The following is a 27,237-nucleotide window of genomic DNA, read 5'->3' on the forward strand; positions in this document are numbered from 1 at the left end:
TTTTGGAGGTAGGGAACATTCAAACAGACCCAGGACAGTTGGGAATCGAACCCAAAACCTTGGTGTCAAATGGCAGTGCTCACCACCATGCCATCGTGCTGCCCCAAAACATTAGCAGAGGATGGTTTTGATCCATCGACCTCTGGGTTATGGGCCCAGCACGCTTCCGCTGCGCCACTCTGCTGATAAACCCGTGCGCCCAACGTGGGACTTGAACCCACAACCCTGAGATTAAGAGTCTCACGCTCTACCAACTGAGCTAGCCAGGCCTGCTGGGCAAGGATTCCTCAGTCTGCCACCGGACAGGCACAACTACTGTTTACTCTCGTGATGAGGAGGAGACCCAATAAAGTCATCCATTTTCTTGGAGAGGAAACAACCTCAATCTACAGCTGCATTATCCACCTTGCCGTTCAACAAGGGTGTCGCTGGATCCAACATTTGGACAATTTGAAGTTATCAATTCACCGAAATTGCATGTTTTTGGAGGTGGAGATAATTCAAACAGACCCAGGACAGTTGGGAATCGAACCCAAAACCTTGGTGTCAAATGGCAGTGCTCACCACCATGCCATCGTGCTGCCCCAAAACATTAGCAGAGGATGGTTTCGATCCATCGACCTCTGGGTTACGGGCCCAGCACACTTCCTCTGCGCCACTCTGCTGATAAACTCCTGCGCCCAACGTGGGACTTGAACCCACGACCCTGAGATTAAAAGTCTCATGCTCTACCAACTGAGCTAGCCAGGCCTGCCGGACAAGGATTCCTCAGTCTGCCGCCGGACAGGCACAACTACTGTTTACTCTCGTGATGAGGAGGAGACCCAATAAAGTCATCCATTTTCTTGGAGAGGAAACGACCTCAATCTACAGCTGCATTATCCACCTTGCCGTTCAACAAGGGTGTCGCTGGATCCAACATTTGGACAATTTGAAGTTATCAATTCACCGAAATTGCATGTTTTTGGAGGTGGAGATAATTCAAACAGACCCAGGACAGTTGGGAATCGAACCCAAAACCTTGGTGTCAAATGGCAGTGCTCACCACCATGCCATCGTGCTGCCCCAAAACATTAGCAGAGGATGGTTTCGATCCATCGACCTCTGGGTTATGGGCCCAGCACGCTTCCGCTGCGCCACTCTGCTGATAAACTCGTGCGCCCAACGTGGGACTTGAACCCACGACCCTGAGATTAAGAGTCTCATGCTCTACCAACTGAGCTAGACAGGCCTGCCGGGCAAGGATTCCTCAGTCTGCCACCGGACAGGCACAACTACTGTTTACTCTCGTGATGAGGAGGAGACCCAATAAAGTCATCCATTTTCTTGGAGAGGAAACAACCTCAATCTACAGCTGCATTATCCACCTTGCCGTTCAACAAGGGTGTCGCTGGATCCAACATTTGGACAATTTGAAGTTATCAATTCACCGAAATTGCATGTTTTTGGAGGTGGAGATAATTCAAACAGCCCCAGGACAGTTGGGAATCGAACCCAAAACCTTGGTGTCAAATGGCAGTGCTCACCACCATGCCATCGTGCTGCCCCAAAACATTAGCAGAGGATGGTTTCGATCCATCGACCTCTGGGTTATGGGCCCAGCACGCTTCCGCTGCGCCACTCTGCTGATAAACTCGTGCGCCCAACGTGGGACTTGAACCCACGACCCTGAGATTAAGAGTCTCACGCTCTACCAACTGAGCTAGCCAGGCCTGCTGGGCAAGGATTCCTCAGTCTGCCACCGGACAGGCACAACTACTGTTTACTCTCGTGATGAGGAGGAGACCCAATAAAGTCATCCATTTTCTTGGAGAGGAAACGACCTCAATCTACAGCTGCATTATCCACCTTGCCGTTCAACAAGGGTGTCGCTGGATCCAACATTTGGACAATTTGAAGTTATCAATTCACCGAAATTGCATGTTTTTGGAGGTGGAGATAATTCAAACAGACCCAGGACAGTTGGGAATCGAACCCAAAACCTTGGTGTCAAATGGCAGTGCTCACCACCATGCCATCGTGCTGCCCCAAAACATTAGCAGAGGATGGTTTCGATCCATCGACCTCTGGGTTATGGGCCCAGCACACTTCCTCTGCGCCACTCTGCTGATAAACTCCTGCGCCCAACGTGGGACTTGAACCCACGACCCTGAGATTAAAAGTCTCATGCTCTACCAACTGAGCTAGCCAGGCCTGCCGGACAAGGATTCCTCAGTCTGCCACCGGACAGGCACAACTACTGTTTACTCTCGTGATGAGGAGGAGACCCAATAAACTCATCCATTTTCTTGGAGAGGAAACGACCTCAATCTACAGCTGCATTATCCACCTTGCCGTTCAACAAGGGTGTCGCTGGATCCAACATTTGGACAATTTGAAGTTATCAATTCACCGAAATTGCATGTTTTTGGAGGTGGAGATAATTCAAACAGACCCAGGACAGTTGGGAATTGAACCCAAAACCTTGGTGTCAAATGGCAGTGCTCACCACCATGCCATCGTGCTGCCCCAAAACATTAGCAGAGGATGGTTTCGATCCATCGACCTCTGGGTTATGGGCCCAGCACGCTTCCGCTGCGCCACTCTGCTGATAAACTCGTGCGCCCAACGTGGGACTTGAACCCACGACCCTGAGATTAAGAGTCTCATGCTCTACCAACTGAGCTAGCCAGGCCTGCTGGGCAAGGATTCCTCAGTCTGCCACCGGACAGGCACAACTACTGTTTACTCTCGTGATGAGGAGGAGACCCAATAAAGTCATCCATTTTCTTGGAGAGGAAACGACCTCAATCTACAGCTGCATTATCCACCTTGCCGTTCAACAAGGGTGTCGCTGGATCCAACATTTGGACAATTTGAAGTTATCAATTCACCGAAATTGCATGTTTTTGGAGGTGGAGATAATTCAAACAGACCCAGGACAGTTGGGAATTGAACCCAAAACCTTGGTGTCAAATGGCAGTGCTCACCACCATGCCATCGTGCTGCCCCAAAACATTAGCAGAGGATGGTTTCGATCCATCGACCTCTGGGTTATGGGCCCAGCACGCTTCCGCTGCGCCACTCTGCTGATAAACTCGTGCGCCCAACGTGGGACTTGAACCCACGACCCTGAGATTAAGAGTCTCACGCTCTACCAACTGAGCTAGCCAGGCCTGCTGGGCAAGGATTCCTCAGTCTGCCACCGGACAGGCACAACTACTGTTTACTCTCGTGATGAGGAGGAGACCCAATAAAGTCATCCATTTTCTTGGAGAGGAAACGACCTCAATCTACAGCTGCATTATCCACCTTGCCGTTCAACAAGGGTGTCGCTGGATCCAACATTTGGACAATTTGAAGTTATCAATTCACCGAAATTGCATGTTTTTGGAGGTGGAGATAATTCAAACAGACCCAGGACAGTTGGGAATCGAACCCAAAACCTTGGTGTCAAATGGCAGTGCTCACCACCATGCCATCGTGCTGCCCCAAAACATTAGCAGAGGATGGTTTCGATCCATCGACCTCTGGGTTATGGGCCCAGCACGCTTCCGCTGCGCCACTCTGCTGATAAACTCGTGCGCCCAACGCGGGACTTGAACCCACGACCCTGAGATTAAGAGTCTCATGCTCTACCAACTGAGCTAGCCAGGCCTGCTGGGCAAGGATTCCTCAGTCTGCCACCGGACAGGCACAACTACTGTTTACTCTCGTGATGAGGAGGAGACCCAATAAAGTCATCCATTTTCTTGGAGAGGAAACGACCTCAATCTACAGCTGCATTATCCACCTTGCCGTTCAACAAGGGTGTCGCTGGATCCAACATTTGGACAATTTGAAGTTATCAATTCACCGAAATTGCATGTTTTTGGAGGTGGAGATAATTCAAACAGACCCAGGACAGTTGGGAATCGAACCCAAAACCTTGGTGTCAAATGGCAGTGCTCACCACCATGCCATCGTGCTGCCCCAAAACATTAGCAGAGGATGGTTTCGATCCATCGACCTCTGGGTTATGGGCCCAGCACGCTTCCGCTGCGCCACTCTGCTGATAAACTCGTGCGCCCAACGTGGGACTTGAACCCACGACCCTGAGATTAAGAGTCTCACGCTCTACCAACTGAGCTAGCCAGGCCTGCTGGGCAAGGATTCCTCAGTCTGCCACCGGACAGGCACAACTACTGTTTACTCTCGTGATGAGGAGGAGACCCAATAAAGTCATCCATTTTCTTGGAGAGGAAACGACCTCAATCTACAGCTGCATTATCCACCTTGCCGTTCAACAAGGGTGTCGCTGGATCCAACATTTGGACAATTTGAAGTTATCAATTCACCGAAATTGCATGTTTTTGGAGGTGGAGATAATTCAAACAGACCCAGGACAGTTGGGAATCGAACCCAAAACCTTGGTGTCAAATGGCAGTGCTCACCACCATGCCATCGTGCTGCCCCAAAACATTAGCAGAGGATGGTTTCGATCCATCGACCTCTGGGTTATGGGCCCAGCACACTTCCTCTGCGCCACTCTGCTGATAAACTCCTGCGCCCAACGTGGGACTTGAACCCACGACCCTGAGATTAAAAGTCTCATGCTCTACCAACTGAGCTAGCCAGGCCTGCCGGACAAGGATTCCTCAATCTGCCACCGGACAGGCACAACTACTGTTTACTCTCGTGATGAGGAGGAGACCCAATAAACTCATCCATTTTCTTGGAGAGGAAACGACCTCAATCTACAGCTGCATTATCCACCTTGCCGTTCAACAAGGGTGTCGCTGGATCCAACATTTGGACAATTTGAAGTTATCAATTCACCGAAATTGCATGTTTTTGGAGGTGGAGATAATTCAAACAGACCCAGGACAGTTGGGAATTGAACCCAAAACCTTGGTGTCAAATGGCAGTGCTCACCACCATGCCATCGTGCTGCCCCAAAACATTAGCAGAGGATGGTTTCGATCCATCGACCTCTGGGTTATGGGCCCAGCACGCTTCCGCTGCGCCACTCTGCTGATAAACTCTTGCGCCCAACGTGGGACTTGAACCCACGACCCTGAGATTAAAAGTCTCATGCTCTACCAACTGAGCTAGCCAGGCCTGCTGGGCAAGGATTCCTCAGTCTGCCACCGGACAGGCACAACTACTGTTTACTCTCGTGATGAGGAGGAGACCCAATAAAGTCATCCATTTTCTTGGAGAGGAAACGACCTCAATCTACAGCTGCATTATCCACCTTGCCGTTCAACAAGGGTGTCGCTGGATCCAACATTTGGACAATTTGAAGTTATCAATTCACCGAAATTGCATGTTTTTGGAGGTGGAGATAATTCAAACAGACCCAGGACAGTTGGGAATCGAACCCAAAACCTTGGTGTCAAATGGCAGTGCTCACCACCATGCCATCGTGCTGCCCCAAAACATTAGCAGAGGATGGTTTCGATCCATCGACCTCTGGGTTATGGGCCCAGCACGCTTCCGCTGCGCCACTCTGCTGATAAACTCGTGCGCCCAACGTGGGACTTGAACCCACGACCCTGAGATTAAGAGTCTCACGCTCTACCAACTGAGCTAGCCAGGCCTGCTGGGCAAGGATTCCTCAGTCTGCCACCGGACAGGCACAACTACTGTTTACTCTCGTGATGAGGAGGAGACCCAATAAAGTCATCCATTTTCTTGGAGAGGAAACGACCTCAATCTACAGCTGCATTATCCACCTTGCCGTTCAACAAGGGTGTCGCTGGATCCAACATTTGGACAATTTGAAGTTATCAATTCACCGAAATTGCATGTTTTTGGAGGTGGAGATAATTCAAACAGACCCAGGACAGTTGGGAATCGAACCCAAAACCTTGGTGTCAAATGGCAGTGCTCACCACCATGCCATCGTGCTGCCCCAAAACATTAGCAGAGGATGGTTTCGATCCATCGACCTCTGGGTTATGGGCCCAGCACACTTCCTCTGCGCCACTCTGCTGATAAACTCCTGCGCCCAACGTGGGACTTGAACCCACGACCCTGAGATTAAAAGTCTCATGCTCTACCAACTGAGCTAGCCAGGCCTGCCGGACAAGGATTCCTCAATCTGCCACCGGACAGGCACAACTACTGTTTACTCTCGTGATGAGGAGGAGACCCAATAAACTCATCCATTTTCTTGGAGAGGAAACGACCTCAATCTACAGCTGCATTATCCACCTTGCCGTTCAACAAGGGTGTCGCTGGATCCAACATTTGGACAATTTGAAGTTATCAATTCACCGAAATTGCATGTTTTTGGAGGTGGAGATAATTCAAACAGACCCAGGACAGTTGGGAATTGAACCCAAAACCTTGGTGTCAAATGGCAGTGCTCACCACCATGCCATCGTGCTGCCCCAAAACATTAGCAGAGGATGGTTTCGATCCATCGACCTCTGGGTTATGGGCCCAGCACGCTTCCGCTGCGCCACTCTGCCGATAAACTCTTGCGCCCAACGTGGGACTTGAACCCACGACCCTGAGATTAAGAGTCTCATGCTCTACCAACTGAGCTAGCCAGGCCTGCTGGGCAAGGATTCCTCAGTCTGCCACCGGACAGGCACAACTACTGTTTACTCTCGTGATGAGGAGGAGACCCAATAAAGTCATCCATTTTCTTGGAGAGGAAACGACCTCAATCTACAGCTGCATTATCCACCTTGCCGTTCAACAAGGGTGTCGCTGGATCCAACATTTGGACAATTTGAAGTTATCAATTCACCGAAATTGCATGTTTTTGGAGGTGGAGATAATTCAAACAGACCCAGGACAGTTGGGAATTGAACCCAAAACCTTGGTGTCAAATGGCAGTGCTCACCACCATGCCATCGTGCTGCCCCAAAACATTAGCAGAGGATGGTTTCGATCCATCGACCTCTGGGTTATGGGCCCAGCACGCTTCCGCTGCGCCACTCTGCTGATAAACTCGTGCGCCCAACGTGGGACTTGAACCCACGACCCTGAGATTAAGAGTCTCATGCTCTACCAACTGAGCTAGCCAGGCCTGCTGGGCAAGGATTCCTCAGTCTGCCACCGGACAGGCACAACTACTGTTTACTCTCGTGATGAGGAGGAGACCCAATAAAGTCATCCATTTTCTTGGAGAGGAAACAACCTCAATCTACAGCTGCATTATCCACCTTGCCGTTCAACAAGGGTGTCGCTGGATCCAACATTTGGACAATTTGAAGTTATCAATTCACCGAAATTGCATGTTTTTGGAGGTGGAGATAATTCAAACAGACCCAGGACAGTTGGGAATCGAACCCAAAACCTTGGTGTCAAATGGCAGTGCTCACCACCATGCCATCGTGCTGCCCCAAAACATTAGCAGAGGATGGTTTCGATCCATCGACCTCTGGGTTATGGGCCCAGCACGCTTCCGCTGCGCCACTCTGCTGATAAACTCGTGCGCCCAACGTGGGACTTGAACCCACGACCCTGAGATTAAGAGTCTCATGCTCTACCAACTGAGCTAGCCAGGCCTGCTGGGCAAGGATTCCTCAGTCTGCCACCGGACAGGCACAACTACTGTTTACTCTCGTGATGAGGAGGAGACCCAATAAAGTCATCCATTTTCTTGGAGAGGAAACAACCTCAATCTACAGCTGCATTATCCACCTTGCCGTTCAACAAGGGTGTCGCTGGATCCAACATTTGGACAATTTGAAGTTATCAATTCACCGAAATTGCATGTTTTTGGAGGTGGAGATAATTCAAACAGCCCCAGGACAGTTGGGAATCGAACCCAAAACCTTGGTGTCAAATGGCAGTGCTCACCACCATGCCATCGTGCTGCCCCAAAACATTAGCAGAGGATGGTTTCGATCCATCGACCTCTGGGTTATGGGCCCAGCACGCTTCCGCTGCGCCACTCTGCTGATAAACTCGTGCGCCCAACGTGGGACTTGAACCCACGACCCTGAGATTAAGAGTCTCACGCTCTACCAACTGAGCTAGCCAGGCCTGCTGGGCAAGGATTCCTCAGTCTGCCACCGGACAGGCACAACTACTGTTTACTCTCGTGATGAGGAGGAGACCCAATAAAGTCATCAATTTTCTTGGAGAGGAAACGACCTCAATCTACAGCTGCTTTATCCACCTCGCCGTTCAACAAGGGTGTCGCTGGATCCAACATTTGGACAATTTGAAGTTATCAATTCACCGAAATTGCATGTTTTTGGAGGTGGAGATAATTCAAACAGACCCAGGACAGTTGGGAATCGAACCCAAAACCTTGGTGTCAAATGGCAGTGCTCACCACCATGCCATCGTGCTGCCCCAAAACATTAGCAGAGGATGGTTTCGATCCATCGACCTCTGGGTTATGGGCCCAGCACGCTTCCGCTGCGCCACTCTGCTGATAAACTCGTGCGCCCAACGTGGGACTTGAACCCACGACCCTGAGATTAAGAGTCTCACGCTCTACCAACTGAGCTAGCCAGGCCTGCTGGGCAAGGATTCCTCAGTCTGCCACCGGACAGGCACAACTACTGTTTACTCTCGTGATGAGGAGGAGACCCAATAAAGTCATCCATTTTCTTGGAGAGGAAACGACCTCAATCTACAGCTGCATCATCCACCTTGCCGTTCAACAAGGGTGTCGCTGGATCCAACATTTGGACAATTTGAAGTTATCAATTCACCGAAATTGCATGTTTTTGGAGGTGGAGATAATTCAAACAGACCCAGGACAGTTGGGAATCGAACCCAAAACCTTGGTGTCAAATGGCAGTGCTCACCACCATGCCATCGTGCTGCCCCAAAACATTAGCAGAGGATGGTTTCGATCCATCGACCTCTGGGTTATGGGCCCAGCACACTTCCTCTGCGCCACTCTGCTGATAAACTCCTGCGCCCAACGTGGGACTTGAACCCACGACCCTGAGATTAAAAGTCTCATGCTCTACCAACTGAGCTAGCCAGGCCTGCCGGACAAGGATTCCTCAATCTGCCACCGGACAGGCACAACTACTGTTTACTCTCGTGATGAGGAGGAGACCCAATAAACTCATCCATTTTCTTGGAGAGGAAACGACCTCAATCTACAGCTGCATTATCCACCTTGCCGTTCAACAAGGGTGTCGCTGGATCCAACATTTGGACAATTTGAAGTTATCAATTCACCGAAATTGCATGTTTTTGGAGGTGGAGATAATTCAAACAGACCCAGGACAGTTGGGAATTGAACCCAAAACCTTGGTGTCAAATGGCAGTGCTCACCACCATGCCATCGTGCTGCCCCAAAACATTAGCAGAGGATGGTTTCGATCCATCGACCTCTGAGTTATGGGCCCAGCACGCTTCCGCTGCGCCACTCTGCTGATAAACTCGTGCGCCCAACGTGGGACTTGAACCCACGACCCTGAGATTAAGAGTCTCATGCTCTACCAACTGAGCTAGCCAGGCCTGCTGGGCAAGGATTCCTCAGTCTGCCACCGGACAGGCACAACTACTGTTTACTCTCGTGATGAGGAGGAGACCCAATAAAGTCATCCATTTTCTTGGAGAGGAAACGACCTCAATCTACAGCTGCATTATCCACCTTGCCGTTCAACAAGGGTGTCGCTGGATCCAACATTTGGACAATTTGAAGTTATCAATTCACCGAAATTGCATGTTTTTGGAGGTGGAGATAATTCAAACAGACCCAGGACAGTTGGGAATTGAACCCAAAACCTTGGTGTCAAATGGCAGTGCTCACCACCATGCCATAGTGCTGCCCCAAAACATTAGCAGAGGATGGTTTCGATCCATCGACCTCTGGGTTATGGGCCCAGCACGCTTCCGCTGCGCCACTCTGCTGATAAACTCGTGCGCCCAACGTGGGACTTGAACCCACGACCCTGAGATTAAGAGTCTCACGCTCTACCAACTGAGCTAGCCAGGCCTGCTGGGCAAGGATTCCTCAGTCTGCCACCGGACAGGCACAACTACTGTTTACTCTCGTGATGAGGAGGAGACCCAATAAAGTCATCCATTTTCTTGGAGAGGAAACAACCTCAATCTACAGCTGCATTATCCACCTTGCCGTTCAACAAGGGTGTCGCTGGATCCAACATTTGGACAATTTGAAGTTATCAATTCACCGAAATTGCATGTTTTTGGAGGTGGAGATAATTCAAACAGACCCAGGACAGTTGGGAATCGAACCCAAAACCTTGGTGTCAAATGGCAGTGCTCACCACCATGCCATCGTGCTGCCCCAAAACATTAGCAGAGGATGGTTTCGATCCATCGACCTCTGGGTTATGGGCCCAGCACGCTTCCGCTGCGCCACTCTGCTGATAAACTCGTGCGCGCAACGTGGGACTTGAACCCACGACCCTGAGATTAAGAGTCTCACGCTCTACCAACTGAGCTAGCCAGGCCTGCTGGGCAAGGATTCCTCAGTCTGCCACCGGACAGGCACAACTACTGTTTACTCTCGTGATGAGGAGGAGACCCAATAAAGTCATCCATTTTCTTGGAGAGGAAACGACCTCAATCTACAGCTGCATTATCCACCTTGCCGTTCAACAAGGGTGTCGCTGGATCCAACATTTGGACAATTTGAAGTTATCAATTCACCGAAATTGCATGTTTTTGGAGGTGGAGATAATTCAAACAGACCCAGGACAGTTGGGAATCGAACCCAAAACCTTGGTGTCAAATGGCAGTGCTCACCACCATGCCATCGTGCTGCCCCAAAACATTAGCAGAGGATGGTTTCGATCCATCGACCTCTGGGTTATGGGCCCAGCACACTTCCTCTGCGCCACTCTGCTGATAAACTCCTGCGCCCAACGTGGGACTTGAACCCACGACCCTGAGATTAAAAGTCTCATGCTCTACCAACTGAGCTAGCCAGGCCTGCCGGACAAGGATTCCTCAGTCTGCCGCCGGACAGGCACAACTACTGTTTACTCTCGTGATGAGGAGGAGACCCAATAAACTCATCCATTTTCTTGGAGAGGAAACGACCTCAATCTACAGCTGCATTATCCACCTTGCCGTTCAACAAGGGTGTCGCTGGATCCAACATTTGGACAATTTGAAGTTATCAATTCACCGAAATTGCATGTTTTTTGAGGTGGAGATAATTCAAACAGACCCAGGACAGTTGGGAATCGAACCCAAAACCTTGGTGTCAAATGGCAGTGCTCACCACCATGCCATCGTGCTGCCCCAAAACATTAGCAGAGGATGGTTTCGATCCATCGACCTCTGGGTTATGGGCCCAGCACACTTCCTCTGCGCCACTCTGCTGATAAACTCCTGCGCCCAACGTGGGACTTGAACCCACGACCCTGAGATTAAAAGTCTCATGCTCGACCAACTGAGCTAGCCAGGCCTGCCGGACAAGGATTCCTCAGTCTGCCGCCGGACAGGCACAACTACTGTTTACTCTCGTGATGAGGAGGAGACCCAATAAACTCATCAATTTTCTTGGAGAGGAAACGACCTCAATCTACAGCTTCTTTATCCACCTTGCTGTTCAACAAGGGTGTCGCTGGATCCAACATTTGGACAATTTGAAGTTATCAATTCACCGAAATTGCATGTTTTTGGAGATAGGGAACATTCAAACAGACCCAGGACAGTTGGGAATCGAACCCAAAACCTTGGTGTCAAATGGCAGTGCTCACCACCATGCCATCGTGCTGCCCCAAAGCATTAGCAGAGGATGGTTTCGATCCATCGACCCCTGGGTTATGGGCCCAGCACACTTCCGCTGCGCCACTCTGCTGATAAACTCGTGCGCCCAACGTGGGACTTGAACCCACAACCCTGAGATTAAGAGTCTCATGCTCTACCAACTGAGCTAGCCAGGCCTGCTGGGCAAGGATTCCTCAGTCTGCCACCGGACAGGCACAACTACTGTTTACTCTCGTGATGAGGAGGAGACCCAATAAAGTCATCCATTTTCTTGGAGAGGAAACGACCTCAATCTACAGCTGCATTATCCACCTTGCCGTTCAACAAGGGTGTCGCTGGATCCAACATTTGGACAATTTGAAGTTATCAATTCACCGAAATTGCATGTTTTTGGAGGTGGAGATAATTCAAACAGACCCAGGACAGTTGGGAATCGAACCCAAAACCTTGGTGTCAAATGGCAGTGCTCACCACCATGCCATCGTGCTGCCCCAAAACATTAGCAGAGGATGGTTTTGATCCATCGACCTCTGGGTTATGGGCCCAGCACGCTTCCGCTGCGCCACTCTGCTGATAAACTCGTGCGCCCAACGTGGGACTTGAACCCACAACCCTGAGATTAAGAGTCTCATGCTCTACCAACTGAGCTAGCCAGGCCTGCTGGGCAAGGATTCCTCAGTCTGCCACCGGACAGGCACAACTACTGTTTACTCTCGTGATGAGGAGGAGACCCAATAAAGTCATCCATTTTCTTGGAGAGGAAACGACCTCAATCTACAGCTGCTTTATCCACCTTGCCGTTCAACAAGGGTGTCGCTGGATCCAACATTTGGACAATTTGAAGTTATCAATTAATCTATACTGCATGTTTATGGAGGTGGAGAAAATTCAAACAGACCCAGGACAGTTGGGAATCAAACCCCAAACCCTGGTGTGGAGGAAGAAGAATATATTTATTAGATAGAATGTTAGAGTACAAGTACAGTCACACAGTAGCATGTATTACAGTACAAATAAAGTCAAACATCCTGTCGAAGAGGAGCATTTCAAAAAAGCCCTTGCGGTCTTGTCCATGTTTGATGAAGTTTAGCATTATTTCTCTGTATATTTTAGCGCTGCATGCAACGCCTCCCGCACCGGGGCAGGGAGGAGGAGCGTGGGATTCCTCCCGAGCATCTGGAACGGCTCCACTTCAACCATGAAGCCTGGCTCTTCCACAGGAACCTCGGGTAACGGCGTCACTGAGCACGCCCACAAACACAAGGACTCTGCCCACTGCTGTTCAAATGCATTAGAATTCATCAAAATATATTTCATGAGCCGTATATGAATCATAAATATACATAATTATTCTGGAGGAAGATTGTGAGGCATTCAGGGTATGGTTGGACATTACGAACCTGTCTGACTGTGTATGTCTTGTGAAGGATGGACTTTGAGTACCTGAATGATCTTTCTGTTCTCGCGTTGGACGTCCACGACTTCAAAGATGATCGCATCAAACAGGCAGCAATGATTGACAAGGTTTCATTTCCCATTTTATTTTATGCTTCTACTTGATTCGCGTGTGTGTGTGCGTGTGTGCTTTTAAACAGCTGTTGTTTTCTGATCTGGGGTCTGTTTTGCAGGTCAGAGATTCTCAGCATGCTGTAGAGCTTCGCTCACCAATCGCAGCTCAGGATGCAGGCCGTGAGATCTGATTGGATGGGGTTTCTTTGTAAATATTTATCTTGGATTTGCAAATTACATTTTTTTTCATCTTCAACCATCTGTGCAAGTTTTTCTCTTTTTTTATCTGAGAATTTCACTGCAGAGTTTTTAACTGTAAAGCGTTAGTTCCGATGTTTATTCATTTAAAATATATATATCCTCCTGAGACCCAGCCAGTTAGCATGTCCTCTGTAGTGGACATTTGTCCATTACAGAGGACATGCTAACTGGGTCTCAGGAGGATATTTTGTAGATACATTTGTATGTGTGTGTGGTTTTTATTTTACACAGGTGTAAAAACTTGTTTCTTTTGATATTTATGCATCAGTCTGAAGCGATTGTTTTTCCTGACGGGCTGTGAACACACCACAGCTTAGAGTTCTTTACCCTAACCGTGTGCTGGTGCTGACACTGCAGTATTTAACGCTGTTTTTCTTTTAAAAGAAAATACTTGTATTTATTTTCTGTTGACTTCAAATCCATACATTTCAAACAGCGTTCACACTTTTTACTGGGTGGCAGCGATGGGGGGCGGGACTATGATTCAATTGAAATTACTCGTGTGTGTTTATTGGCTGGGTGGCTCTGTCAAATGAAAGGGCCCAAACTGTCGCTTAGGAGTTGGAGTCCCACATTCTATATGGCAATATTCAATGCCTTTTTATGGGAGGTGGTTTGTTTAACAAGGACGAGGTCGTACATAGATTAGGGCTAAGGTTTTGTCCTCGAGGAGACGTTTCAGGTTGCTAAAATAAACGCGAGAGAGTTTGAAAGGTTAATCTGTGGTAATTAGGGCCTCCGAGATCCATAGGCGAGGGCAATAACAAATGTGGCGGTTACCTCTGTCCTGTTAATGTTCACCGATTACAACATCGGTTACAACGACTCCTCATCGTGTCCTCTCTGTCTGACCCTCCAGGTTCAGTATCTGCAGGTCCAGCTGCCAAACAAGATGGCCAACGTTCATTGTTTGTTTTCAGAAGTTAAAATGCAAGGGGCAGAAGTTCAGACGATGGACGCTGCTTTCATAAAGAGGAACTTTGTATCTAGTATCCTCAGCGATGGAGACTTATTGGCTGCAGCACGATGGACACGTTCCCTCAACGCCTCAACATGAGGCAATGAAATCACATGACTTCATTTTGTGTGTTTGATCTGAAAGGTCACATATTCTACCCTTTTTCTACAAGTTAATGCAGTTCCCAAACACTCATATGAAATATCTGTCACAGTCTTTGGTCAAAATAGCAAACGGATGCTGGACAAGCGTCCCTCTTTTATGTCTCAAACAGCTCTGTCAGAAGCGCCTCTGAAAATGAAACCAAAACTAAATGGTAACCGGTGAGGTGATGCAAACTACGCAGGATTGACAGGACGGTTTAATTTAAACGTTTGTGTAGAAACATTTTTCATAAAATGCCCCCTTTAAAACAAGGGGGCCACAAATTGGGAACAAGCTGATGTTGTATGGGCACATCAAGGGTCCTTCTGCTTGATCCATATCAACTGGTTGCTTTTTTAAGAGTCTGATCTAATCTGTCCCTTTTCTCTGAAAAGGGACAAATGATCATTAAAGCCACTCCTTGTCGTTCCATTCAACAAAATGCTTCACATAGTCTCGAGATAGTTTCCAATGGTGATAAAGATCAGCACTAACAGACGGACATGAGCAAATACTGATGTAGTTGGACATTTTTTTCATCCACGATTTATAAATCATTTATACATTTTAGTGCGCAGTTAAATATTGATTGTTTAAATATCCTCTGATGTGTTTGTATCTGTGTAAATGTATTTCCTTTAGGTTTATAGTTTGCCATATAGTATGCATTTCTTCATTCATGCACATTATCGATCTGATTTGATCAACTCAATTGTGCATGTTTTCCACATGTGTGTCTGAACACAGACAAACATTTGTTTTTCTGTGTTTTAGATCTATTTGGGGATGTCTTGGATTCACTTTGTCTCCGCATCTGTTGTGTCCTTGTCGTCTCGTCTGGATTTGAATCCTGCTGAGAAGATTGTTGATTGAAACTCAGTCGGAAGAATTCCAGGACAAAAAAAAGAAAAAAGAACTCAGAGACTCAGCGAGAACTGGGAACATGAAAATAAATAAATACTTTTTTTTTTATCAAGTCACAAACTCTGCTGGAGGACAGCCGGGAAGGGTCTCAAGAAATTCAGGAGAGTTTTGTACGATTTTAAGTTGTGAGGCATCAGTTAGATGTTTGTTTGTTTTGCAGAAAATTATACAGATATAAAATTATTCATTATAAACCTCTCACTCACTCTCTCTCTCTCTTTCAGGGTGACAGAGAGAGAGAGAGTGAGTGAGAGACACAGAGAGAGCGAGAGAGAGAGAATGCTTTAACTATCCATTAACAGAACAAAGTCAGAGCGGGTTCCTTTAGCAAGAGTGAAACACTTATCAGGACGATTACAAACAAAGAGAGTTGGGCCACACCCTCTTGTTAATATTCAGCATTAAGCATGTATATTGCTCCACCCATTTGCCCACCCACACAACTCATACATGCTTCATCTTGCCAGCCCCCCCAGTCATCCATCGGCCACCAAACCGTAAGTACATTTCCACTGATTTCAACACTAAATCCTCTTTCCTTTGCATTTCCATTCCGTTGCAGCCGCACTAATCCTTTAAGAACTTTCACCAGACTCCAAACAAACAGCATGCACTGTAAAAAAAAAAAAAAAAAAAAGCACTACCACAGTGCTCTAATTGAGATATACTAAATTATGAAAAGAGTACATTTTTAAGAAGATGGAGAAACTGGAAAGTTCAGTGAAATTAGGTCGGGAATAATTTGGGAAAAGTTTTGCTGAAAAGAAATATGTTTATCAGATTAAAGTTTCAACTTTTATTTCAAATATTTATATGAATATAGATTTCTTTTCTCAGGTTCATTCATCTGGATGGAACAGAACCCAACTCATTGAAAGCACTGGGGATTTTATAATAATGATACTATTGAATCATTATTATCAGTAAATTGACAGCTGTGTTGTTGAAGGAGCTCAAACATGTACATTCAGTTTTAAAGAATACATTACAAAATTGTAATTTAATCTGAACTTTACAATTAAATTATAAATCCTAAAAATCAGACGGGGGGGTGGGGGGGTGGGGATGGGATTCTCCGAGCTGCTGGAGGAGGTAAGTGTTGCTAATGAAACAGCATCATTTTGAAGTTATTTCAGGTAAACTACATGTGATGCACATGCGTAACACAAATTCCTTCCCCCCTCCCCCCACTTGCCCTTGTTGAGATTGGTGGTTTCGGAAGATACCAATGGATCCATGTGACTCTCATCAGCCTCCCTGGGTTGCTGACGGCGAGTCAAAATATCTTGAACAATTTCATCTCTGGAGTTCCCACCCACCACTGCAGTCTGCCAGCCAATCACAGCCTCTACAACCTGTCACATGTCCAGGTAACGTCTTTACCGCTTCTAGATAGCATGTCTGACATGAGACAGCAGCCGTTTTCCTGACCAGGTAACACCAAGAAGTGACCTGTCTCGCTAGCGGCTAATCGGCCTGACAATGCTCAGTAAACTTAACCTGTCTGACATTACAAATGAATCTGTCTCACTAAGAGGTCCAGTAATGAACAGAATTTCCCTCTGGGGATCATCAAAGTGTTCAGATTCCAAATTCGAGGCAACTTTTCTGACTCCTAGGTAACCAGTCTAATGTTCAAATACCTGCTTGTCTATCTGTCTGACACGAGCAGGAAACATATCTTACAAACAGCTAACCTCTTTAACGTTGCCAGGGTAACCCGCCTAACTATTAGATAAGGGTTATGAGCTTGGCAGACTGAATACTGAATTACCTGATGTGGGTTTCTGTGATGGACGTTACTGCATTTAGCTGTTTGGATGACTGTGATTGGTCGTTTTAGACGGATAACATGGAGCTGCTGAAAGCCTTCATCCCACTGGACTCTTCAGGAACTCGACTGGATCGCTGCAGGAGGTATTCTGGCTCCGTCACATTCAATGGATGAATGTCTTTACTCTGACAACATTTCCTGCTTCCGATCTGTTGTTGCTGTCGAACAGGTACGTGGCACCTCAATGGCAGCTGATGGATGCAAGCGGTTCAGCCAATATTAGCCAGATGGAGACAGAAGGATGCTTGGATGGATGGACGTTCAACCACTCCGAGTTCCTGTCGACCACTGTCTCTGAGGTGCAGCGTGAGGAAATGAAAACATGCTCAAGAAGCATCCACGCTGATTTGCGAAGAGATTTTAGTGATTTTGGAAATGGCTGTGTTGATCTATGGACAGTTTTCAATACTCAATACTGTTTTTGTTTTTAGGAAAAACAGAATGAATGTCAATGCAATAGACCTAAAACAGTTGGGCACCATTTGGCAAACTTTTTTTCCGAGAAAGGTATAAGCACATCCTGACGTCCCGTCTCTTGCTCCAGTCAACCAGACTTCGCTCAAGTGCAGCAGATTAAGTAAAGATACCTGTTATAATGAACTATTGCACCTTGACCCCACCTTTATGGACCCTGTATGCTCTGTCTCCTGAGACTGTATACTAACCAACCCCCCCACCTCTGGACTCAGGCCATGGGGCCGAGCAGCCTAACCTCCTGTCCTCCTAAGAACTAAGAAAAATAGCCCTTGCCATCTTTGCCGCAAACCTAAAGAATACCTTGAAGTCAAATCTGTAAATCCAGATGCCACCATAAGATTCAAGTGTTGGTATCCCTCATGCAGTAGAGTCACGGGGACGGGGTGGGCATTATGGTTCATACTGACCATGAAAGGGCATCCCATAATGCTGTTTCCCTCTGATGTTTTTGAGTGATGTAGCGCACTGGACATCAGCTCCCTACACTTACTGGGATAACTTGCCCCACAGCCCCGTTTAGCGTGTTCAAGAAAAAGATAGGTTAGGAGCCTGTAAAAGAAGCTCCTTGCTGAGTGCTTGTTTTCTTCATCTCAAATGGACTGGATCTGAGGTACCTTTTTTGCATCAGGTCGGTCAGTGAGTTGATCCGTTCTCTTGGAACCGGGAACAAACGGCCAGTAGGAACTCCTCGGCCCCTGAAACTGCCTCAGCTACTTTTTTATTCATTTCTGTTTCTGTGAACAGGACTTATTTTTATAGAACTGGGTTGTCAACGCTGGGCCTAACCCCCAACCTGGAGGGCCAGGTACTGCCTTTCATCTGACCTCTCACCTAAAACCTTGCCTGCATTTTTGAACCCGCAAGGGGATTAATAGCCCCTGCCAGTATTGTATAGTATACAGGTTTCTATTGGCACTGAAGGCTCCCCACCACAACAAGGTAGCAAGCTGGGGAGAGGTCTTTGTTCATTGTGTGTCACAAGTCGGTACCAATGCACAGTGGCATGGAGAAGGCTTTATTCTCTGAGGACTCTGGAGATACTGGAATCTGCCCGTAGTCTGTGGTTAAATGCAGAATTGTGCAAATGGAAATGGTGACCAGCTGATTATAGACCCAGGGCATGGGACAGGCATGAAAATGTGACCACCGTTTACTTTTAAATAGTCCAACCAGAAACATAAACCCATTGTTGTTACCCTCCAGAACAAGGGGGCCACACCAAGCTCCGGGATATTTGACTCTTCTACTCTGCCAATCTCCAGCATAGCAGCTAACTCACTCCGAACTATATTCCTTGAGCTGAAACTGATTCATCCACGTCCTCTTTGTGCCAAAACTTTCACATACTTTGCCCTGCCATCCATCTAATGTGACCCCCACAAATAATGACTCTCAATTTAAGTGGGTTCTTGTAACGTGGCACTAAAATTGATTTTGGAAGGAGCAGTAATTAACCGGATTTCCATTCATCACGCTCTCTCAATGTTTTGTGTGGCACATTCTCCTCCAGTGGGAGCTGGTGTGTTCTCTGCGCCCTCTCAAGCAAATGATTCAGACCATCTACATGGGCGGAGTCTTAACAGGAGCCATCATCTTCGGCAGTCTGTCAGACAGGTGACTCGTCCAAACTGTAAATGCCTATTTGACTGTGTCCATGTTTAGGTGTGTCTTCTTTCTTCATTGTCTGTTGATGGTCGACCCTAAAATGAAGCCAGTTGGAATCTTTCTCTGTCCTTTGTCTCCTCTATCCCAGGTTTGGGAGGCGCTCCATCCTGACTTGGTCTTACCTGCAGTTGGCAGTGCTTGGTTGTGCCTCGGCCCTCTCTCCTTCCTACACCGTCTACTGCATTTTTAGATTTCTTTGTGGGATGGCGATGTCTGGACTCATGATTAATGGCGTCTCACTGAGTACCCGTCTTTCTTTCTTTCTGTCATAAACTGCAGGTTCAGTGTAATTTATGAATCCTGGAACAACAAACGATGGCCTGTCCGCAAAGATTCATGAGCCTGTTTGCTTGCCTGTCTGTCTGTAGAGGTGGAGTGGATCCCAACTAAGGCCAGGACAATAGTGGGCACACTTAGTTCCTTTTCCTACACATTTGGTCAACTAGTCCTGGCAGGCATTGCCTATTCACTAAGAGACTGGAGGAAGCTGCAGCTGGCTGTCTCCGCTCCACATTTCCTGTTCTTTGGCTTGACCTGGTCAGTATAGATTTTCAAAAGTTTCATCTCTAATCATTGTATAATGGGCCGAGTGGTCATCTTGCTGGTTCTCTGATTGTTCAGGTGGTGCTCAGAGTCAGCTCGTTGGTTGGTCCTGAACGGTCAGCCTGATGCGGCATTAAAGAATCTTCATCGAGTTGCTCGAGTCAATGGGAAACCAGAGATGATTGATAAATTAACAAGAGAGGTAACTTGCCTTTCTAACTACCAACCTGTCATATACTGAATGTGTAACAAGCATCAGGAACTGACATCAGTCCCATGTGACCTGCAGGTTTTAGGCTCTCACATGAAAAAGGAGATGGAGATGAGTCGTTTGTCATTCACAGCGTACGACCTGCTGAAGACCAGAGGAATGAGACGAATCTCCATTTGTCTTCTTGCCGTCTGGTTCGGAAAAAAACAAATCTGTTTGAACTCTACCTGCATACATTTTCCTTTATAAGATACACGTGTAATTACATACAGAATATAATAACATTGATGTCAAGAGGTTAAAACATTTGATAGATTAATTAATTATTATCTGAAAACAATTGATCTCTTTTTTTAGATTTCTGTGAAAAGCCCTCAAGTTGAGATATTTTCATTTAAATTCATTACATTATTGTGGCAGATCAAAAGATCGATTTAAAACAAAATGTAGCTTTATATAGTCATTGATTATTTTTAACAGACTTGAACAGATGCAGTCCAGCCATTTACATTCTGCTGTATTTGCTGCCTGCAACATTTAGTTTCGACCACCAGGGGGAGTATTGTTGTTTTCTGTTGTCAATATCCAAATAATTAGAAAATAAAATAAAACATGAGGCCCAAACAACAACTCAAGCACAAAAAGCCTAATGCATTAAAACAGGATTTATAGAAAGGCAATACAGAAACAGTAAAGTTAGAGATTAAAATTTAGATTAACAAGATTAAATATGACTGTAATTAATTCATCGCAATTAACGCGATAATTTGACACCCCTATATTACCTGTCCATCTATGCACCAGTCTACCTTTCATCAGCAGCATGTCTTCTTCTGCAGGTTTGCCACCAGTTTTGCATACTATGGGCTGGTGATGGACCTGCAGCAGTTTGGGGTGAGTCTCCTTTATAGCAACATTGCTAGCCGCTGACAACTTCCTTTACACCTTGCATACACATATCTGAATTTTAGATCATGGAGAGATGACATTTTAAGCAAATTGCAACCATGGAATTGAATGTGACAATCAGTTGTATCTTCTGTCACAGAAATCTGCAGCTAGAATTTGCTCCTTGATCCATCCCTGAGATGTTCATTATGTTACTTCACCCACATTGCCTGTGTGAATGTCGTGAGCGAATGAATGTTGTGAGCAAGTGAATGTCGGTGGTAGTCAGAAGGGCTGATGGTGCGAATTGGCAGCCTCACTTCTGTCAGTCTGCCCCAGAGCAGCTGTGGCTACAACAGTAGCTTCACCACCACCAAAGTATGGAGTGAGTGAATAATGCACAATGTAGCGCTCTATAAAACCGATGCATTATTATTATTAACGTTAAGTCGTTGTTTAACAAATCAATTCATGCTTAATAATCTGATTGCAAATTTTGTAAGCTTGTTGTTGACACCCAATCAAACAGCACCGGTGGTTTAAGGACTCCACAATGACTCATCCTCTGTTTTAAATACTGCTGCTCAAGCAAAGATTGAAGAGGTGGCGGACACAAATTCCCCTGGTAAAACAATACAATCAATAACATCAAGGATTTCTGTTGATCTGCAGCTCAACAAACGTGGCAAAAGACTAGCGCTCAGAGTATTCTGTAATATAAAAGGATGACATGGCAGCAGCCGCACCATGGAGACATCATTCAGATTCCTTTATTCTCAAATTTGAACTTTTGGCCTTGACTGGTCACATTTATATTTGTCTCTTTCTATCTATTTTGTAAAATACTTGCTGTTGTCATGAAATTCTCATTGTCATTCCTCTCCTCTTACTGCGACCTCTGCTGGTTCAAGGTGAACATCTACCTGATTCAGCTGATCTTCGGAGCTGTCGATATTCCTGCCAAATTAATGGCTCTGGCCATGCTTTCTTTCCTGGGGAGGAGGGTCTCTCAGGCTTCCTGTCTCTTCGTGGCTGCGCTTGTCATCTTTACCAACATCTTCGTTCCCAGAGGTAAGAAAAAAAAAAGCATCAATGTTATAAACTTCATTCCCATTACTCCCTCAGACTTTAAGAAAAGGACGTAAACATTGTCAAAGCAAACCTGAACCGTCAAAAAAAAAAGAAGAGGGGCTGCATGTTTATTATACAACTCCGCCCACAGACATGCAAACCATCCGGACCACGTTGGCATGCCTGGGTAAAGCGTTTACCTCAGCCTCCTTCACTACTGTCTACCTGTACACTGGAGAGCTCTACCCCACTGTCATCAGGTGAGACTGTCGGCGAAAGCCCACAGGAACAGGAATGCTCTGCATGAACATCTCAGAGCCTTCCTGGGGAGGCCGTTGCTCCGACTCTGAGCTGGTAGTGGAGTTAATATAAGTACATGGAACGAGCTGGAGAGGTCTTACGTCGATATCAGCTGTTCAGCATAAACAAACACAGGCTTTTAATTGAAGTTTTGCAGGATCTTTGTGTTAAAACAACAACGGGCAAAGTGAAATGAAGCTGTAGACCAGCGGTGGGCAATTACTTTTTCCATGGGGCCACATGAGAAACAGAAAATATTCTGGAGGGCTGGGCCAAAAGGCTGAATTCATTTCTGCATAATATTAATTGTATTTCTTTATTTTAAAAAAAGAAGCAGTAAATAGCATTGTTTTGACAAGCTTGTAAGAGTATTTGTTATATTAATTAAGCAATGAAAAATTGAGGTTGCCTTACAAAAAATGTCATTTATTCAATTAAATTTCTCAAAACAATGGTAAAATAAATGTGAACGTTTTACCATTAGTGACTCATAATAGTGAACATTTTGACTCACATTTACTCTAAAACACATTTTGAGTTTAATATATTGGAAAGTTGTGTGAATGTTCTTAGCCTCCTAAATACATCACCATATTGTCTTTGTGCTCAGAGATACATCATATTGAACTGTCACTGAATGCAGTTTCAGTCCATGCATGAGGTAAAATTAGAAAATATATTTATTTTGTAATTTCCAATCAACCTTACACGGGCCGGTCAGAGTCATCCATAGGGCCGTACAATGCCCAGGTCTGCTGTAGACTGTTAAGTGCACATTTTTATTCAGCTATTCATCTCCTTAATCGCTTTATCCATTACCGGGTCGTGCTGGAGCCTATCCCAGAAGTCTAAGGGTGACAGGCGGGGTCCACCCTGGACAATCTGGCAGTTCATCACAGGGCCACACACAGACAGACAATCATTCACACACACAACCACACCTATGGGCCATTTAGTGTGAAGAATGTTCCTAATTTACATGTTTTTGGTGGTGAGAGGAAGAACCCGGAGAGAACCCACGCAGACACGGGGAGAACATGCAAAGTCCTCAGAGAAAGGCTCCATGTCAGATTTTAACCTGTGACCTTCTTGCTGTGAGGCACCAGAGCCACCACCGTGCTGCCCTACGTTTTTTATACTAATCAGTATTGAGCAGTATATTATTGTCTTCATATTAGCAAAGCTGATATCAGCACAACACCAGAGTCTGTCCCTGACCAAACCACTGGTTGGTTGAGTAACACATTTTAGTCATGGAGTTGTTTTCTCTCTTGATCGCTGCATAAACTCACTTATCTGTTAGACCTGTTGTCTCATGATGTCTGTGTGATGCGTTCTCAGGCAGACAGGAATGGGATTTGTCTCCACCATGGCGAGAATCGGAAGCATGGCAGCCCCCGCCGTCCTAATCCTGAACGAGGTGACATCCGCCTTCCTGATCCTTGTTACAATGATTAAAGATGTTTTATACACTTCATCGGTATAATTAATCACGTCAGAATCAAAATCTATTTATTTGCCATTGTCAGTGAAAGGATTCACAAAGTAGAATATTTTCTCGGTGCAATCGTGCGACCTGAATCATAAAATAATGACAAATAGTCAAAGGCAAAACTACAGCTCTATGCTATATAGGGTATGCAGTAAAAATAGACTAAGTTAAGAAACATATGAATACAAAAGCCCCCTACAAAAACAGCAGCATCGAGAGCAGCAGCAAAAAAGTAACACAATCATGCAGTGCAAATGGCAGGAACCGGTTCTAAAGTGTTCGTGAGTCATATAGCAGCGGGGAAGAAGCTGTTCTTGTGGCGGTAGGTTCTGGTCTGGATGGACCGTAGCATTCTGCCCAAGAGGAGAGGGTCAAACAGTACATGTCCAAGATGAGAAGGGTCGGCTGTGATCCGACCTGCACGTCTCCGGGTCCTGGAGACATACAGGAGGAGATGGCAGCTTGCAGCTGATTACCTTCTTCACAGCACGCACAATGCGCTGCAGTCTGTGTCTGTCCCTGGTGGTGGCGCCGGCTTACCACATGGTGATGGAGGAGGTGAGGACATACTCAACGATGGCGGTGTAGAACTGCACCAACATCTGGGTCGGCAGCTTGACTTTCCTCAGCTGCCGCAGGAAGAACATCCTCTGCTGAGCATTCTTGATGAGGGAGCTGATGGTCGGTTCCCACTCGAGGTCCTGGGCGATGGTCCTGGATACTGGTGGCACCCAGTAAGCGGAAAGAGTCCACAACGGCGAGGAGGGATGGTGGGGCTGTGACTTTCCTGAAGTCCACGATCATCTCCGCTGTTTCCTGGTTGTTTAGCTCCAGGTTGTTGCTGCTACACCAGGACACCAGCCGGTCCACCTCCCTCCTATAGGCAGACTCATCACCGTCCGAGATGAGCCCCTATGAAGGTGGTGTCGTCCGTAAATGTAATCAGTTTAACGGACTGATGGCCGGAGGTGCAGCAGTTGGTGTACAGAGAGAAGAGCCAGGGGGCAAAGTACACAGCCCTGGGGGGATCCGGTGCTGATAGTCCGAGTGTCCAACACCGTAGACCCCAGCCGCACATGCTGCTTTCTGAAATATGATAGTAAAGTGGCATCAAATGTAGTTTTTAGATTAAAAGAGTCCATTTGGAAAACTACTCCAAATCACATCCGTTTCTGATAGATGTTAACAGCAAAATAGAATCCTCACAACTGTTCGAAAACATCACCAGAATAACGATTCAAGCAAACATGCGTTTACCTTCAGAGTAGCCAATTCTGATAAATCCCACGGTCTTTCTGCCTACTTCCTGAACTCTTGTAAAATATTCTATTTGTCCAATGATGAGGAGCTGTTTCAATTTCTGTCCAAACAAACTGATTGGACTACATTTCCCAGGTCCTCCCTGCTCTGCCTGGTTTGGTGTATGGGGGTTCAGCAGTGGTGGCCGCCTGCTTTGCCTGTTTCCTGCCAGAGACTCTGAACGTGCCACTGCCAGACACCGTGGATGACGTGGAGCAGAAATGGTGAGCTAATAGCTAGCTAAGATTTTTTGATTTTTTTTAAATTTCAATGCTGTTTTTTTCAGTGAAGCGCAGTTGCAGCGCTTGCAGCGTTCGGCCTCCATGTCAGCATCACATTTCAAATTTATCTCGGAACGCTTGTACTTCAAAGCGCTCGTTTATCGAGGTATTACTGTACATCGGTAATTCCAGTAAGATGGTAGTCAGAGCTGTTCACGCCCCTGACCATGTTTATCACCACCCTGATCAATAACTAACAATTAAATGACATTTTCTTCTGCCTCAAGGTCTGGAAGGAAGCTTGCCCCCGAGGGGAACGTGTCATTATGTGAAGGAGGGCCTTCCGAGAGTGGGGGTGTGGCCTCAACAGAAGATATGTCTTTAAAAGAGCTGAAGGATGTGGAAGGGGCTGGGCTCAATGCCCTTTGACCAATCAGACTAGTCAGAGCCATTGCCAGTGTATTGGTCACCTGATCAGATGGATGAAATGCATTTGACCAATCAAATGACTCAAGTCTTTGATGGCTGAAGGAAAGTTACAATGAAAATCAGAGTGATGTATTTCAGTTTGAAAGTGATTTAAAGTTTCAAAAAATAAATTTCAATGGAAAAATGAAAAAATAATAATTTTATTTTCAATGATCTGTCAGATATTTGATAAGAATATTTGTGTTAGGTGTCAATGAGGTGACAACAGTGATGAAACAATAATTTTGTGATGGGCAATGATAAATTTATAATAATTAATTTGCTGCATATACTAAAACAAATTAGGATCAACATCAGAAGATTATTGTTGTCTTTGTTCAACACAGAACATATTTTGTCTGCTTATGTGTAATTAACATACATGTAAAATGAATAAATCCACTTGAGGATCACAGACTTGTTTCTGTGGCGTTTCCATGTGTGGCTTCTTCCCAACAACAACTTGCATTGGAGATGAATTGATGTTTTTAAACTGAGCATGAAGTGAGGCGTGCATGTGAGTGTGAATTGTTTCTCTGACTGTGTGGCCCTGCGGCGAGATGGTGACTTGCCTATAGTTTACCCCGCCTCCCACCTTAAAAGCACCTGGGATAGGCTCCTGCCTCAGCTGTCCCTGCATAGGACAATCAATGTATGGAATCATGTGCTATTAATGAGGTCCCTCTTAGAATGCTGCTCAATTCAGGGGCTCAAGTGACAATTGTAGGGAGAAGCACCCCCTGATGTCCAGATCCAACCACGTGACACCCTCCCTCTTGATGACCCACTGGCGATTGCTGCAGCTAATGACCCAGATGTCCCCTTTGGCAGCTGGGTGAACGTTGAAGTTCAGGTCTGTAGCACGAACTATGAAAACAATGTCCCCACACACGTGTCAATGTCCATCAGCCAGAACGGTCTTAGTTCTCCTCTACAGGGTAGTAATCTCACAGTTGAGATAATCAAAGAACAGAAAGGGGGGCCTGATATTTCTTCACTACTCAAAGAAGCCTTAAGCATCAGTGGCGGTGCTGTGGAAGCCCGAGTTTCTGCTCTCCAGGTTTTGACCCCAGCTCCAGAGTGCAGCGCTAGAACAGGGAAGTGAGATGTAACTATTCTTGCAGGGAAAATATCCCAGGGTTCCTGTTACCTCACCATCGGCATCCCGTTCTGACAGTTTTGCCTGCTGCAGACTGACCTTGACTTGCCCTCAGGTAGACTGTGTTTTTATGTTACCTTCTTATGTCTGTCAACTATAGTATTGTGTAGAGACGGGCGGATGAAGCCTTGTGAAGCTTTTGAGGCTTCTTCCGGATATTACCGAAGGGAGGGACA

General features: G+C 46.3%; 1 protein-coding gene and 27 non-coding genes across 28 annotated transcripts; 1 reads left to right on the top strand and 27 right to left on the bottom strand.

Annotated features, from left to right (window-relative positions):
• Window positions 1-196: 196 nt before the first annotated feature.
• Window positions 197-269, bottom strand: trnak-cuu (transfer RNA lysine (anticodon CUU)). The gene has a single exon. It is a non-coding gene; the product is annotated as a tRNA-Lys (tRNA).
• A 408-nt stretch (window positions 270-677) lies between these two features.
• trnak-uuu (transfer RNA lysine (anticodon UUU)) lies at window positions 678-750 on the bottom strand. The gene has a single exon. It is a non-coding gene; the product is annotated as a tRNA-Lys (tRNA).
• Window positions 751-1,158: 408 nt separating this feature from the next.
• Window positions 1,159-1,231, bottom strand: trnak-cuu (transfer RNA lysine (anticodon CUU)). The gene has a single exon. It is a non-coding gene; the product is annotated as a tRNA-Lys (tRNA).
• Window positions 1,232-1,639: 408 nt separating this feature from the next.
• On the bottom strand, window positions 1,640-1,712 carry trnak-cuu (transfer RNA lysine (anticodon CUU)). The gene has a single exon. It is a non-coding gene; the product is annotated as a tRNA-Lys (tRNA).
• A 408-nt stretch (window positions 1,713-2,120) lies between these two features.
• trnak-uuu (transfer RNA lysine (anticodon UUU)) lies at window positions 2,121-2,193 on the bottom strand. Its single transcript has one exon. It is a non-coding gene; the product is annotated as a tRNA-Lys (tRNA).
• Window positions 2,194-2,601: 408 nt separating this feature from the next.
• On the bottom strand, window positions 2,602-2,674 carry trnak-cuu (transfer RNA lysine (anticodon CUU)). The gene has a single exon. It is a non-coding gene; the product is annotated as a tRNA-Lys (tRNA).
• A 408-nt stretch (window positions 2,675-3,082) lies between these two features.
• Window positions 3,083-3,155, bottom strand: trnak-cuu (transfer RNA lysine (anticodon CUU)). The gene has a single exon. It is a non-coding gene; the product is annotated as a tRNA-Lys (tRNA).
• A 408-nt stretch (window positions 3,156-3,563) lies between these two features.
• trnak-cuu (transfer RNA lysine (anticodon CUU)) lies at window positions 3,564-3,636 on the bottom strand. Its single transcript has one exon. It is a non-coding gene; the product is annotated as a tRNA-Lys (tRNA).
• Window positions 3,637-4,044: 408 nt separating this feature from the next.
• On the bottom strand, window positions 4,045-4,117 carry trnak-cuu (transfer RNA lysine (anticodon CUU)). The gene has a single exon. It is a non-coding gene; the product is annotated as a tRNA-Lys (tRNA).
• Window positions 4,118-4,525: 408 nt separating this feature from the next.
• On the bottom strand, window positions 4,526-4,598 carry trnak-uuu (transfer RNA lysine (anticodon UUU)). Its single transcript has one exon. It is a non-coding gene; the product is annotated as a tRNA-Lys (tRNA).
• Window positions 4,599-5,006: 408 nt separating this feature from the next.
• Window positions 5,007-5,079, bottom strand: trnak-uuu (transfer RNA lysine (anticodon UUU)). The gene has a single exon. It is a non-coding gene; the product is annotated as a tRNA-Lys (tRNA).
• Window positions 5,080-5,487: 408 nt separating this feature from the next.
• On the bottom strand, window positions 5,488-5,560 carry trnak-cuu (transfer RNA lysine (anticodon CUU)). The gene has a single exon. It is a non-coding gene; the product is annotated as a tRNA-Lys (tRNA).
• A 408-nt stretch (window positions 5,561-5,968) lies between these two features.
• Window positions 5,969-6,041, bottom strand: trnak-uuu (transfer RNA lysine (anticodon UUU)). Its single transcript has one exon. It is a non-coding gene; the product is annotated as a tRNA-Lys (tRNA).
• A 324-nt stretch (window positions 6,042-6,365) lies between these two features.
• Window positions 6,366-6,437, bottom strand: trnam-cau (transfer RNA methionine (anticodon CAU)). Its single transcript has one exon. It is a non-coding gene; the product is annotated as a tRNA-Met (tRNA).
• Window positions 6,438-6,449: 12 nt separating this feature from the next.
• trnak-cuu (transfer RNA lysine (anticodon CUU)) lies at window positions 6,450-6,522 on the bottom strand. Its single transcript has one exon. It is a non-coding gene; the product is annotated as a tRNA-Lys (tRNA).
• A 408-nt stretch (window positions 6,523-6,930) lies between these two features.
• On the bottom strand, window positions 6,931-7,003 carry trnak-cuu (transfer RNA lysine (anticodon CUU)). Its single transcript has one exon. It is a non-coding gene; the product is annotated as a tRNA-Lys (tRNA).
• Window positions 7,004-7,411: 408 nt separating this feature from the next.
• trnak-cuu (transfer RNA lysine (anticodon CUU)) lies at window positions 7,412-7,484 on the bottom strand. Its single transcript has one exon. It is a non-coding gene; the product is annotated as a tRNA-Lys (tRNA).
• Window positions 7,485-7,892: 408 nt separating this feature from the next.
• trnak-cuu (transfer RNA lysine (anticodon CUU)) lies at window positions 7,893-7,965 on the bottom strand. Its single transcript has one exon. It is a non-coding gene; the product is annotated as a tRNA-Lys (tRNA).
• Window positions 7,966-8,373: 408 nt separating this feature from the next.
• Window positions 8,374-8,446, bottom strand: trnak-cuu (transfer RNA lysine (anticodon CUU)). The gene has a single exon. It is a non-coding gene; the product is annotated as a tRNA-Lys (tRNA).
• Window positions 8,447-8,854: 408 nt separating this feature from the next.
• trnak-uuu (transfer RNA lysine (anticodon UUU)) lies at window positions 8,855-8,927 on the bottom strand. The gene has a single exon. It is a non-coding gene; the product is annotated as a tRNA-Lys (tRNA).
• A 408-nt stretch (window positions 8,928-9,335) lies between these two features.
• trnak-cuu (transfer RNA lysine (anticodon CUU)) lies at window positions 9,336-9,408 on the bottom strand. Its single transcript has one exon. It is a non-coding gene; the product is annotated as a tRNA-Lys (tRNA).
• Window positions 9,409-9,816: 408 nt separating this feature from the next.
• Window positions 9,817-9,889, bottom strand: trnak-cuu (transfer RNA lysine (anticodon CUU)). Its single transcript has one exon. It is a non-coding gene; the product is annotated as a tRNA-Lys (tRNA).
• Window positions 9,890-10,297: 408 nt separating this feature from the next.
• On the bottom strand, window positions 10,298-10,370 carry trnak-cuu (transfer RNA lysine (anticodon CUU)). The gene has a single exon. It is a non-coding gene; the product is annotated as a tRNA-Lys (tRNA).
• Window positions 10,371-10,778: 408 nt separating this feature from the next.
• trnak-uuu (transfer RNA lysine (anticodon UUU)) lies at window positions 10,779-10,851 on the bottom strand. Its single transcript has one exon. It is a non-coding gene; the product is annotated as a tRNA-Lys (tRNA).
• Window positions 10,852-11,259: 408 nt separating this feature from the next.
• Window positions 11,260-11,332, bottom strand: trnak-uuu (transfer RNA lysine (anticodon UUU)). Its single transcript has one exon. It is a non-coding gene; the product is annotated as a tRNA-Lys (tRNA).
• Window positions 11,333-11,740: 408 nt separating this feature from the next.
• Window positions 11,741-11,813, bottom strand: trnak-cuu (transfer RNA lysine (anticodon CUU)). The gene has a single exon. It is a non-coding gene; the product is annotated as a tRNA-Lys (tRNA).
• A 408-nt stretch (window positions 11,814-12,221) lies between these two features.
• On the bottom strand, window positions 12,222-12,294 carry trnak-cuu (transfer RNA lysine (anticodon CUU)). The gene has a single exon. It is a non-coding gene; the product is annotated as a tRNA-Lys (tRNA).
• Window positions 12,295-16,498: 4,204 nt separating this feature from the next.
• On the top strand, window positions 16,499-25,863 carry LOC137900155 (solute carrier family 22 member 6-like). Its single transcript, XM_068744215.1, has 15 exons — window positions 16,499-16,525; window positions 16,639-16,803; window positions 17,277-17,350; window positions 17,437-17,566; window positions 19,255-19,358; window positions 19,498-19,652; window positions 19,778-19,946; window positions 20,031-20,154; window positions 20,242-20,357; window positions 21,003-21,057; window positions 21,963-22,122; window positions 22,274-22,382; window positions 23,764-23,842; window positions 25,310-25,437; window positions 25,722-25,863. Exons 1-15 carry the CDS (start codon window positions 16,499-16,501, stop codon window positions 25,861-25,863), a joined length of 1,737 nt encoding a protein of 578 aa, XP_068600316.1.
• The last annotated feature ends 1,374 nt before the right edge of the window (window positions 25,864-27,237 follow it).

Source organism: Brachionichthys hirsutus, chromosome 10 (assembly GCF_040956055.1).
Source record: "Brachionichthys hirsutus isolate HB-005 chromosome 10, CSIRO-AGI_Bhir_v1, whole genome shotgun sequence".
In the NCBI taxonomy this organism is placed as follows: domain Eukaryota; kingdom Metazoa; phylum Chordata; class Actinopteri; order Lophiiformes; family Brachionichthyidae; genus Brachionichthys; species Brachionichthys hirsutus.

Excerpts from the sequence above, each read along its gene's own strand:
- LOC137900155 (XM_068744215.1), top strand. The coding sequence starts at position 16,499 with ATGGGATTCTCCGAGCTGCTGGAGGAG. Across the intron at positions 19,359-19,497 it reads TTCGGCAGTCTGTCAGACAG|GTTTGGGAGGCGCTCCATCC; the intron begins GTGACTCGTCCA and ends CCTCTATCCCAG. Across the intron at positions 25,438-25,721 it reads GATGACGTGGAGCAGAAATG|GTCTGGAAGGAAGCTTGCCC; the intron begins GTGAGCTAATAG and ends TTCTGCCTCAAG.